The sequence below is a fragment of the Pezoporus wallicus genome, unplaced genomic scaffold (genome assembly GCF_028554395.1).
Source record: "Pezoporus wallicus isolate ANWC-B61680 ecotype Strahan unplaced genomic scaffold, APGP_CSIRO_Pwel_v1 contig_3486, whole genome shotgun sequence".
In the NCBI taxonomy this organism is placed as follows: domain Eukaryota; kingdom Metazoa; phylum Chordata; class Aves; order Psittaciformes; family Psittacidae; genus Pezoporus; species Pezoporus wallicus.
Window position 1 is genome coordinate 4,482,555 of NW_026642292.1, and position 12,841 is coordinate 4,495,395.

General features: G+C 52.7%; 1 protein-coding gene across 1 annotated transcript; it reads right to left on the reverse strand.

The window, feature by feature from the left end:
* Positions 1-106: 106 nt before the first annotated feature.
* EIF2B2 (eukaryotic translation initiation factor 2B subunit beta) lies at positions 107-7,119 on the reverse strand. Its single transcript, XM_057428693.1, has 8 exons — positions 6,926-7,119; positions 6,201-6,321; positions 5,527-5,675; positions 4,633-4,796; positions 4,260-4,355; positions 3,211-3,348; positions 2,442-2,508; positions 107-1,482 (listed from the first exon to the last, which is right to left on the reverse strand). The coding sequence occupies exons 1-8, from the start codon at positions 7,086-7,088 to the stop codon at positions 1,325-1,327; spliced, it is 1,056 nt and encodes a 351-aa protein (XP_057284676.1). The 5' UTR covers positions 7,089-7,119; the 3' UTR covers positions 107-1,324.
* Between the last annotated feature and the right edge of the window lie 5,722 nt (positions 7,120-12,841).

The following is a 12,841-nucleotide window of genomic DNA, read 5'->3' on the forward strand; positions in this document are numbered from 1 at the left end:
ATGGGGAGGTATTTATTAATAAAATTAACACAAAGCTCTTTCCTTGGGCTCATGGCAGTAGTTGGAATGAAGACTGACCAGCTTCATAGTATGTGTAGGCCACCTCAGGAGCAGAAAACATTCTTTTTATTTAACTAGGCAATGAATGACACACCCAGCCATTTTCTCCAGCTCCTTGCTGTTTGCATTCTTGAGTAAGAGATTTCTAAATCCTAGCACAGCCCCATCTTCTGAGGGTACAGAAACTTACCCCACAGAAGTAACTAAATAGCCCATGGCATTTTTCACAATAGGCAGACATTTTTTTTTACAGGTTCAGTTCTTTTTACTGTCTCCGTCTAAGGTAGAGGAGTAGAGTTCATTTCAAAATGGAAAAAGATGATGTCTTTGTTTAATCACAAACATCCAACTTAAAACCAAATCAGAGATATACTGACACCTGCTCAATCAAAAGCAAAACAAGGAGTGGAAACTGCTTTCATCTGATGCCTTAACTGTCATGTAGTGTATTGCCATGCACTGATAAAAGGGACTAAGGAAAAGTGATCTGACTGACCTGCAAGAGCCTGATATTTCTAAGAAAGATGTTCCATGCTGCCTATCACAAAAATAAAAAACTTCCCAAGTAAGACCAGATGCCCACCTAGGAAGATTAATCGCAGTCACCCAATTAGTACAGGAGAGGAAAGACCCCCAGACTACAATCAGTGAATCAAGAGCTTGAGCTCCGCCTTCCAACATAGAGGTGAACGCGCTGGCTGATGGAACTTCTCAAGGTCTGCCTTTCATCAAGAATGGAATTTCCGTTCCAGCATTTACAAAAAAGCTGGTATTTCAGCAACTCACCAAAAATTGTCAGAAAACTCTACCCAAAACATCCCTTTTCAAGACAATTGCCAATGAATTCATATCTCACTCGTATGTGAAAGCACACTTTAAAGCCTGCTACTGCATCATGGGTGCAGGCAACTCACTACACTGGTAAAATGCCTGTTTGTTAGTTAAAGAAACAAATAGGGAAAATATGCTAAACACTGTAAACAACCTTTATCACGGCATATTTTGAAGTAACAGGTTAGATGCTCCAGTTACACGTAGGCCTTGCTGTTTCAAAATGGAAGTGGGTTTTCAGAGCTCCACATGGCTTTTAACACAGCACAGATCAAAATCTGTGTAAGAGTTCTGCCTTTGTTGCTTTTGGGTAGGAAGGACATTGCTGAGCAAATTCCTCACAGCAACACGTCTTTGCAACGTACACTTTAATTAGCTGTTGTATCTTTCTAAAGAGAAAGGAAGAGTCTGGAGACTGACATGCTTTATGGCATTAGAGTTCATAGTCATCTGGATGGTAGAGCTCACTCATGAGGCGGTAGATGTAGGAAGGTGCATTACCCCCAATGTTAGAAATGAAGAGAGTAATGAGCTCTGGAGGGACGTAGTCAAACACTGGGCAGTGAACGTTTATCTTTGCCAGGATCTCCCCTGTAAAGTGAACAGCAGCAACATTAGGCAGAACAACTCAAAGGAGCATTCAGTCTTCTGCACATCTTCCCGAGTCCCTGAAGAAACTGGCTATGCATATGCCACCCTGCCGTCAGTGATGGAATTTCCTGAATACTTTCCAACTTCCTCACTGATGTCACTGAATTACAGGTACACAGCAACCTTGGGTGGATGGCAGCACTTCTTTTGATAGGTTTTACTGATAAAAACTCCAGATCCTCCCAATTTACTAACTGCCAAAAGAAATGCCAGTATGTAATCAGAACGCAAGAATCCCAATGCTGCAAAAGTTATTCTTTAAAGAAAAGCTCAGAAGTCTGAACCAAAAAACCTTTGTCAAACCTGGTATCTTAATTTCAGAAGTCTCTGTCACATAGAAATGGGGCTCTGAAAGAGACTGCTGTCTGAAAACAGGCTTGGGAGCTGATGCCTTTCTAAATACGGTGCTTGTGTGGAAGCCCACTGCAAAGATACTGGGTTTCAACCCAGTACCTCATAACCAAGTTTCTCATAACCAACTTTCAAGAAGTTAGCATGAGTTGTAGGAAGGAACAGAAACCTTCATTGTTGGGCATCTGTTCTGTCCCACAGGAAACTGCCTGGCACCATTGTGACAATCCTATAATAAACCACTATTTCAGAGCAGAAGCAAAAGTGCAAAGATAGTGTTCAAAGGAAATCCTTTTTCTGTACTTTCTGTAATGGAAAGTTACATATAAAACAGAATGGTTCCCAACATCTTTTTTTCCTGTGTAAGAAAATAGGAAAGGATTTTCTGTCTTGGGCTACAGGACAGTCTTACGTTTAAATTTGTGTGAGGGTCTAGTGGAGAGTGTCCCTGCCAACGGCAGGAGGGTTAGAACTAGATAAGGTCCCTTCCAACCCACACCATTCCTTGATCTTATTACAGAAAAAAAAATAAATAAAAGTTATAGTACCTTCTGTGAATGGCAGCACTTCCTGTGGTGACACAAACTTGTAGAATGAATCTTCTTCATTAGGGAACTGAAGGAGAAAGAGTACAGAAAGGTCATGAAAAGGAGACCACTTCGTTATCCTAGTGAAAACATATCCTGGGTGCTGGAAGGAACTAAAGCAGAGGAAGATGACTTGCCAGGTGACACTACATCTGTCTACAATGATTACACAGCTCCTGTGCCTAGAACCTCTGTAACATCTACAAGTGAAAGGTTTTTCCTCAGGGCTTTTAGAGCCTTCTATGACCTGGCTGCCCTTCTGCAAAGCCTAGGGAACTGGAGCAAAGAAGTGACTTCCTCATCTGCAATTTCACCTGACAATACTGAGAAAGTACTGAGTGTAAGAAACAGTTTAGAGCATTTCTATCTCTACCACCTCTGTCAGTACACAGGGTCTTTCAATGCTGAACATGGAAACTGAAATCCATTGTGGCTGAACAGTAAGTATAGTGATGTCAGTCTCTACTAGGCAGTGGTCTACATCCTTATACCCAATGCACTGCTTACTCAACATGTGTGGCAGAGGAGGGTGCTTCAAGGAGATCCTGAGGTGTGCCAGATATGGGTGACAATCTCCTCTCTGAAGCAGCAGCACTCCATGTGGGAGATGGCACGTTTACCAACCTCACCTTGGGACAGATTGTGCTCTCCAATGTAATATCCCATAAGCATAAAATCACCCCCATCTCTATGTAGAGCAGGTGCAGTCCTGCGGAGCTGCTGTACATACCTGTGGTGAAAGCTTGAACATGGGGGCACACACGATGAGCGGAGTGGAATGGTGCTTAGCTGCCAGTGCCAGAGTGTGTGTCCCACTCACAGCAATCAGGGCGCCGTTGGCCAGGATTGTCTTTGTACCAATGATGACCTTAAAAGGCAAATCAGCATTAGCTAACATGTTCCACAGCAAACTGGGGAAGGAAAGCTTCCTGGCTTGGATGCTGCCGGATGAGCTGGAGGAGGAGTCTGTCAGAACAGCCAGCCAGCCAGCGGCTGGAGTTACAGGGCAGCTGGATGCCTCATCTGTTTCATCTGGCACTGGCTCTGCACCGAGGTGTTCCCCTCTAACAACAGCATGACTCCAGCATGGTGAGGCCAGCACAGAAAACTTGAGAGGACAAATGTATGTTCTACTGCAGGGAACACCAAGCAGAAACTGGGTTGTGTTCCCTCCTGTTTTACAAGCCTGCAAAAGTAAGCTTTGTGCAAGTAACTTGACTGCTGGCTGCAATCTCAATGTAAAATGGTGTGGCTGGATTTTATTATGTTACAAGTACCTTTTTGGTTGGTGGTGATTGGCAGGTTTGGGTTTTTTTCTTTGTTTTTTCTTTCTTTGTTTTGTTTTAGTTTGGGGTGCCAAGTTTTCATCTCTAAAAGTACAGAAGAGAGGTCTGTTCAAAAAGGCACACTTTGGTGATTCCCTTCACCACCCATCTTGTGTTCCAGGCAATGGGTTTCTCCCCTTTGGAAATGCTGCTTCTTGTTCTATTTTCTTTAAAAACTGAGGCTAATCCTTTGAGGCTTTTGTGGCTTAGTGTCTTGTAACTGTGCTGCCTGTTAGCCACTAAGGCAGAAAAATCTACCAGCATGCAGTTAGTCACCATCATACTGACTCAGGCTTCCACACTGAATCTCCACCTCAGCTGTAAGCAGGGCCTATTACAATTTTGAGTCTTCAGTGAAGAAATGCATCCATCACTGCTGGGACCTGCAGCTGGTTTGGGATTCCCAAGCACCAAGCCTGCTGTGAACTCCCTCCTCCAATGGAGCGCTTCTTACCTTATTGACTCGGGACATGACAGCAAAAATAGCTGCATCACTCATGACAGTAGTTTCAATGTTCTCTTTAGACAGTCGGACAGCCATTTCATGACCCTAAAAAGAGGAATAATCCAATTGGTCCCCTGGACACAGCTCCTGCAGCGCAGCTGTAGAGACATTAGCACTCAATTCTTGTCAGAACTGCAAAAATAGTGAGTGACAGCACAAACAGAGCCCTTTCCCTGATGGACATGGGGTAGGCCAACGAGTGGTCTTCAGTCTCTCAACTGCAGAAGAATTTCCATAATGCTCAGCTTGCCTCCAGAGACAAGAGCTCAGTAAGATCACATGGCACAGCGGAGCACCTGAAGACAGCCAGCCTGGGCCTTACCTGGCAAAACGGTGCACACTCCGCTACAATGACCTGGAACTTCCTCTTGCGAGCAGCTTCCTTCAGGAACGCCTCAACAGTGCGTGAGTAGCCAATAGTCATGATCACCTCATTGGAGTGGATGTGCTCCAGCGCCTGCATAGCAATGTTATCAGTGGTGCCCTCTGTAACAGAATTAAGCCATAGATGGAAAAGCAACACTGGTGCTGCTAGACCTGTCCTGCAAGATCATTTTTTACTAAAGCAATGCTATAAGCACTGGTAGAGCCAGAGCAGCTTTTCTCCTTGTTCTTTTTACCAGTGGAGAGGGACCACAAAGCTGGCCCTTCAATGCCCCATGCTCCCTAGCTATTCATAGAAATAGCTGTACTGAATGAGGGGGGTGGACTGTGTCAGCGTTGCTCCAGACAGCACCATGCCCGCACAACTAGTGGCAGAAACTCAGTGATTTTACAGTTCAGTAGCACCAGAACCACATAGAAAGGAGAAGCAGAGCAACCTAGGCCTCCCCAGAAGAAGGGTCAGGTGCCTGATCTATCACAGGATCACAGAAGAACGTATCGCCGTGCTTTGTGACAAGGGCCAGGTCACATGCCCATGGATTAAGTCCAACCTTGGCATATTTTTGATACTCTTTTTCAGAGAAGTCAATTTAAGACTTCCCAGAAGACCAAGAGCACATGCTAACTTACCCTCCACAATGTCCCACCCATCTCCCTGCAAGCCAAAGAGGATTTAGTATTAGTCCAGGGAGCAGCAGGACTTCTATTTCTTAGTTCCTTCAGATTAAGCCTCCCAGAACCTTGCTGTTTAATTTCCACCTAAGAGGAGGTGGAAGCATCAGTCCTATCCCACAGAAACTCCACTCCTGGGGCAGTTCAGACCCATCCCTACCTAGCTCTATTAGTAGCTCGTTAATAGCTTCAATAACATTAGCTCTGAGGGGGGGATAAGGGGTGCTGAAATCCTCGCTCAGTCCTCCAGAGGTCAGGAGCTTGTGTAGGGATTCTTGCTGGTCGCTTTCCTCACTGCGCCCATGAAGCCTGCGGGGAGAAGCAGCCCTTGAGCCTTGGGAGAGAGCACAGGGGCATGGCCAGATGGAGTACCATCCCCACAGCACACCTGGATGTGACCAGAGAGGAAGGAAAACCAGGCACAGCAGGCACATCACACCACAGAGCTTCCCTAGCTGTCTCTGGCAGACAGGCACTGAAGATCTGCCAGAAAGCACCTTCCTAAACTGTGTGCAAACACTGCAGCCCATAGGTAAGGAGCAGGATCAAAGCTGCTGCTCCAGTAGGATGGACCCTCCCAAGGTCAGGGCACATACTGTTCTCATGCACTCGCAACACACATGCCAAGCAGAGTTTCACTAGAGGAAGTGTCATCTGCTACGCTGAGAATGACTGGTTTCCTTTGATGTCAAACTCACCGAACCCCCCTACAGGAGAGTTGGAAAAGGGAGTGATGGAAACCAAAGGGGTCTCACAGAAGCAGCAGAACACTGCACGGAAGGGCTGTTCTGAGCTCCTTGGAGGGGTACAGGCAGCAAGAGAAGGGTGCTTCACCTGCCATACTCCTCTCGAATAACCTTCAGCACTCGCCGCACCATGTTGCCCACAGTTGTCTCAGATGGCTGGGCTGCTGTCATCCTCTGGCCCTCTGTCCGGATCAGTTCCATGAGCTCCCCTGAAAGAGGGGAGGGCCTTGGTTACTGCTACCCAGAGCAAGTGTCAAACCAGCGCACCCACCCCACAACAGCCCAATGGCTGCGGCTGGCTCTGGTGCTGGGAACACAACCCCCAGAGAGAGCACGGAGGCAGGAGCAAGAAGCCACCTGCAGAGCAGCTCGTTCCGCTGGGTTTTCTGCCCATGAGTCACATGGACGCGACACAGCCTCTGAACTTACAGAAGCCCATAAGCAGGAAGGTCAGTGAAAGGAAACTGACGGCTGCTGGAACAGCCAGCGCTGGGGCGGACACTCCTCAGGGGAGCGCACGGCTGTTCCAGTGGCCCAGTTCCTCGCCCAACGCCGCCGGGAAGCGAGGCAGGCTGCAGACGGCTGCGGTGCGGCAGGACAAGCACTGGGAACCCAGACCCCGCTTCCCCGGGCCGCTCCGCTTTGCTGCTCCCTCGCAGCTGACGGCCGCGACCGGCGCGCCGGGCTCTGCAGCAGCGCGGCTCGACGGCCTCGAGGCCTCCCCACCCTCCAAAGCCCATCCCCGCCGCCGGCCTCTGCCTCCGCGCTGCTCCCGCTGCCGGGGAGAAGCGCGCGCCGCAGCGCGGCCCTCACCGGCCCGGCTCCATCGCCCGTGAGCGACGATCTTCCGTAGCAGCGACAGCGTCTGCCGTGCAGTGTCCTCGGAGCGCGGCCGCTCCCCGCCGCCCCGCAGCCGCGCCACGAAGGCCTCGATCTGCTCGGACAGCTCCGAGCCGCGCTCAGAGGCACCCGGCATGGCGGCAGCTCTACGAGAAAGCTCCGCTCCGCTCCGCCGAGCTGTACCGCTTCCGCCGCGCCGCTTCCCCATTGGCGGAGCCTCCGACGTGCTCCCACCCTCCGGAGGCAGCACTGCCAATGAGAAGTGCGGTCGGCTGCGGGCCGCGGCTCGGCGGGGCTGGCGGTGGCCGCGCTCGGAGCTGGGTCTGTCGGGGCGCGGGTGCGGATGGGCGCGGGCGGCTTCCCCAGGGACGTGCCCCCGGGGTGGGCGCCGGGCCCGGCGTGACTCCGGGCACAGCTCGGGAGGCGTGTGCCGGGCCGCTCACCTCCGCGCGCCTAGCCTGCACGCCGCCGGTGACGCCTCCCTGCAGGACAACGCTGCGGGCCGGCGCCACGGCGAGTCTGCGGCAGGGAACGCAGCGTCAGTATGCTGGGCAGTACGGGAGGAGCCAGCCGGCTCTGCGGAGCAGCAGGGAGAGCCCGTCCTTGTGCAGTAATTTACTTTGGACCGTGCGGTGTTCTAGACACAAAGAGCCAAAGCAAATGGGGTGGGAAAGGCGCAGTTCCTGGCAGTCCAATTGTTCATGCTGGCAGAGCCAGAACCGGCCCTGGATAAGGCAGGAATGTAGCTCCTTTGTATCTAGTTCCTGGAGCTCTGTGTTCAGGGAGCAGGCAGGAGCCACGGAATTCTCACTGCGGTGCTGCTTTGCTCCGTGTCTCTGCTCTGTGTCCTGTTGTTTTAGATTAGGAAATCAAAGCAGACTGGTTTATGCTGGAAGCTTTCAGTGGGTGCTTCACGCAGGGGCCTGTAGAGCCTTGGGTGCTCATCGCATCCTTTTTGTACTTTGCCTGATGCTCTGGGGACTTGCCCTGCAGGCAGCTGCCACCCAGGGCCTACTGGGTCTCAGCAAGATACCAAGATACCCTGGTGCACAGGGTCTCAAGGATGCACTGATGTGATTCGTCACCCAAAGCCTGGGCTGGACTGAGAGCCCTTCCACACGTCTCTTCTCCTGCCACTTCCCCAAGTGCCACTGCATGCCTGGAAGTCAGAGACCCTGACAGCCTGGGAAAGAAAGCTCATTGCATCCCTCTAACACCTGGTGAAAAGCCACTTGTCTGGGCTTGCCTGGGTGTGATTTGGGGGTTGCTGCTGCCCTGGCTGGAAGTCAGTTTCCCTCCTTCGTGAGCTTGTCTCGTCCTTTGCCTTTGGAGAGACTCAGAGGGTTACAGCATTTGACCTGCTGGTGGTTTGGCTGTGCTGGGCCCCACTGTGGTGACCAGACACATCCTTGTTCCCTGCTGCCTTCTCTTCCCGCTTCTCCCCAGCTTTAGGGATCTGTCTTCTTCCATCTTGCGTGAATTGGAGGCTCCCTGGAGCAAGGTCTGCCCAACCCTGCATTTGAGCAGGGTAACACAGTTTCCCCTTTGCTCCTCTGTGCAGCTCATTGCAGGCAAGGCAGGGGTGTGCTTCCTGCGTCCACTGCCGGCTCTGCCTGTGCGTGGCTGTGTGCCGGCTGCCATGGGGTGCCGAGCCTGGTCCCACTCTGGGGGACCCGCCCTGGGATCGGGGCATGCAGTCAACTGGCAAAATAAAATAAATTAAAAATCATTGCTTCAGAGCTTTCCTTTGCTTGTTTACTTGTCTGGGTAGTAAACAGAGCAGCTCCGGGAGATTAGGCAGGAGGGAGAAGAGGAAGGGAAACCGGACTCTGAGGTTATGACCTCCTTGTGGATGCTGGGCTGTTTACATTCCCTGCTCTGGTCCCAGTAACTAATGCAGGCCAGTTTCTTCTCAGGGCCTGGCCTGACTGCAGAGATTTTTCCCTGCTCACACTGTTCCTGCCCTGTCCCCACAGCACTTTCTGCTGGGCGCTGCTGCCACAGCCAGCCAAAGACAGCTGGCAGTCCGATGTCCCTCGGGGCAGAGTCCTGCACTCGGTCTGCTGCCTTGTATTTCATGAATGAAAGCTTCTGAATGGGGATTTCAGGCGCTATTGGCCCTGTGTAACTGAGCTGAGCCAGAACCTGTGGCTCTCTCAGAGCTGAAAGGCAAATTCCAGGCTCTGGCTGCTCGGAGGGACTGTGGTTACAAGACATCTGGTTGTTACTAGCCAGCAGCTGCCACCAGAACCCAGTGAGCTAAGCAAGGAGTGCCCAAGAGGGCTCAAGAGGAGTGAGGACGAGGAGTGGTACTGTGGGGAGCATGGGGCAAGTGGGGAAGGCAGCTGGAAAGATGCATGTTGGTGTCCTGAGCTGAAATCTTGCCTGGAGTGCTGACATGGTCGCTGTGGCAGAGGCAATGGGGTGGGGGGGGGGTATGTGTGTGTGCACCATTGGGCAGCTGGAAGGAGACTCACCTGGTGGTCCTCAGCTGCTTGGTGTTACAGAGTGCGACCCCCCTCTCCTGCAGTGGCCACAGGCAGCTGACTCCTGCACAGCATGCTTCCCTTCCCTTCTCGGGTATATCCGGGTCCCCTGGGGCAGAGTTGGCCTCTGTGGCTTCCCAACTGGTGTGTGAGCAAGCGAGGAGGCTGACACACTGCAGCCGGTGCTGGCGCTGTGGGCAAAAGAGCTGAGCAGGGATGAGCTGGCTGGCCGAGCAAGGCAGCACGTTTTCTGGGCCTGCAGAGGAGCTGAAGTCTGGCTCATCTCCTCGGAGAGCTGCCAGCCTGGCCAGGACAGTGTCCTGCTCTGTGCCAGCAGGGATGACTGCTGGAGACACTGCTTCCCTCCACCCAGTGAATTCTGCATCCCCAGGGGCTGAATGTTATCCTTCCAAGTGCTTGTGTGAGGGAGGAAAAGGCAGGATGGAGGCTGGGTAGAGCCTGGGAGCACAGGAACATCGTGTGCTGGGAGGCTGTTTGGATTAGAAACTCTCGGTGGATAAGTGGGCTGGATGAAATGCCAAGGAATGGAATCAAAGTTTGCTGAACTCTAGTAATTGGACTTGTCTGCAACACCCGGGTAAGCAGTGAGCTGCTCACACTCAGTGCAGGCGAAGGGAAGGAGCCATCAGGAGAGAGCCAGCAGAGAGAGGAGCAACAGCAGGCTGTCAGGACAGCATAGGCTGTGAGGACTGGGTAGGTGCCGTGGACAGAGGCACCGTAGGGTTGTCGCTGTGTGCCTAAGCCACTTGTTGAGCATGAGTGACTGAGATGAGGATGGCATGGTGCATGGCAGGAGGGGGCACATGACCACAATCTTAAGGAGGAAGATGCACCAAAGGTATCTTTGGTGTGACTGGCTGCTCTTAGAAAGTCTATGCTAAAAGACCTGAAACAAAATTGGAGGGGTCAACTCAAGCCCAAAACTCTTAGAGCCCTTGTGTGGAGGCTGGGCTGTAAGGGGGCAGGAGTGAATCTGCTGAAGGGCTGAGGGAGCCCAAACCAGTGCTTTCTGTGTGCTACAGGGGAGAAAGTAGGTCACTTAGTAAGTGAAGGTGATGGAAGTGGTGGGCTGAGCTGCGTGCTGAATGCACAAGCTGAAAACTCAAGCTTCTAGGGAAAGAAGACAAAAAACTCAAACAAACAGCTGGTGATCAAAAGCAGGTATGTGAATAGTTGGACAGCTCAGCTCTGTGGGTCTGGAGGCGCACGCACACATTGCCTGAGTCATCGGCAGTTTTAGCATGCTTAAAATTCACAGCTGACACTGCAGGTATCAGGGCACGTGTTCTGCTGGTCTTTGCTGATGACCCTGGTAACAACTGTCCCCTAAACTGGTCATCCTCAGGGAAGCATGGCTACTGCAACTGCCTGGGTGGCCAAGGGCTTGCTACGGGGAGTTATAGGATGGATTCAGCACCTCAGGTTAGTGAAGGATTTGATGCAGCTCCTTGCTCAGCAGCCCGCATGTACGTGTGCCTGTCTGCCTGGAGAGCGGCTGCTGGCTCATCCTCATGTCAGCACAGCACCCACAGGCAGCCCGAGCCCATAGCCAGACCCTTGCAGTACTGACAGAGTCCACGCTCCCTACGGGAAACGAGTAGGTGGTTCTGAATCTGGCTCAGGACCATCTTCTGACAGCAAGTTTGCCATTCATGCCCCCCTCCTTTATGGAGCCTCAAAAATAGAGACCAAGGCTTGGAAGCAGGAGGGGTTTTCTAGGGCTCACTGTGGAAGCAGCCCAGGCTGGGGGGTCCCTCACCCTTCCTGGCCCCTGGGAGAGGCATGGGAAGCTGGTGTTCATCACCTCCCCTGGATATGGAGCTTCACTTGTTGCTTCGTTCATCTATGGCAGTTCCCCAGGTCTCCTCTCGGGATGCAAGCAGCTGGAGAAGCCGGTTCAAAGGCCAGGCTGGTCAGGAAGAGGCGAGGGAAGTGTGGGAAGTCGCTGCGTGTCATGTAGGAAAACAAGCCCCAGCGAGGGACGAGGCAGTGCAGTGCGGGGCTGGACAGGAGGTGCCAGCCCCAGCATTGCTAATGGTGTGTTGGGCCTCCATACATGGGAAAGGTGTTGGCTTTGCTTAGTGCCACCAAAGGCACCGGTGGTTCGGAAAGCTCAGTGGCACCGCACCGGTGTTGGCTGTGACACTGTCACCGCTCAGAGGGCATGTGGCATGCTGGCTGGTGATGCCGGGGCCCGTCCCTCTAGGCCGGCTTCAGAGAAGCCGCTGAGCAAAGCTGGTGTGGCTGCAGGAAGCCAGGTCCTTGGGGCAAGACAAAGCACGGCCAGCCGCTTTATGGTTACCAAGGGGTCCATGACACCAGCAGTCTGGGCTGCTTCCTGGTCACCGGCCAGCTCCCCGCAGTTCCTCTGCCTCCCGGTGCTGCAGCTGGCCCCGGGCTCGCTTTGCTCATTGTCTGCTGCGGGTGATGGCATCTATTCAGCGGCTGCCAGGTTTCATGGAAAGGGAGAGATGAGCCACTCCTCCGCCCACATTCTGGGAAAGCCTTTGGGGAGAAGCCCTGCCGATGCACACGTTCGCTCCTCGAAGAGGGGAGCGTGCTGCAGAGCCTCCATTCCCCCGAATCCCGAATCCCAAATCTGCCCCCCCTTATTAGGCATGATGCTGGGAAGCAGTTTGGAAGCAGCCCGGGCTGCTGGCTCTTTCCATACAAAAGTGGAGCCTGCTGCTCCCTGTCTCCTCACTTGTTTGCCTTCCAGATGCAGGCAGAGTCTCGCCATCACTATTATTTTGCTTTGTGTCAATATTATGACAGCTAAAAGCAGGAGCACTGCATCCACACGATAAGCAGCCAGAAGCTCTGGACTGGGTGTGGAGCGGGTTCGAGTTTGGCAGGGGAGAAAAGTGCCTGGCAGCCCCTGCCCACCGGCTGGCTGGGCCAGGAGAGCTGGGAGGCGAGGGGCAGTGGCAGAGCAGCGGGTGATCCGTGCCCAGGCCTCTCTGCTCTCTGTTCAATGCCTTTTTTCCCGGGGAGATGAAATATGGTAGATGTGCAGAGTATGTTTGGTTCTCCAGTGGAAAAGTAACCTCTGCCTCTTCCCTGGGGAGAGGGGCTGCTCTGCTGGGAGAACCCCATCTATCCCAGAGCTCTCATACCCCATCCCTCCTGCCCCGTGTGGGCCTGAGGTGTTTCATCTCTGCTAGTAGTAGAGGGTCACAGAGACTGCTGCACCAGCCTGTCCTGGCCACAGCTTGTTTGGGCTTTCCCAAGCAGAGAGCTCTGCAGCTGCCAGAAGGAAATTCCCATAGGTTTCCTGGGGCCTCTGCTCCCACACAGGGCTCCAGGCGAGGAGCTCATACTGAGCCGTGCCATGGGTGCTGCATGTCCACCCCAGACTCTCAGCACCTTGTGCGCAAGGGGC

Excerpts from the sequence above, each read along its gene's own strand:
- EIF2B2 (XM_057428693.1), bottom strand. The coding sequence starts at position 7,088 with ATGCCGGGTGCCTCTGAGCGCGGCTCGGAGCTGTCCGAGCAGATCGAG. Across the intron at positions 4,356-4,632 it reads AGTGTGCACCGTTTTGCCAG|GGTCATGAAATGGCTGTCCG; the intron begins GTAAGGCCCAGG and ends TCCTCTTTTTAG. Across the intron at positions 3,349-4,259 it reads TCATGTCCCGAGTCAATAAG|GTCATCATTGGTACAAAGAC; the intron begins GTAAGAAGCGCT and ends TTGCCTTTTAAG.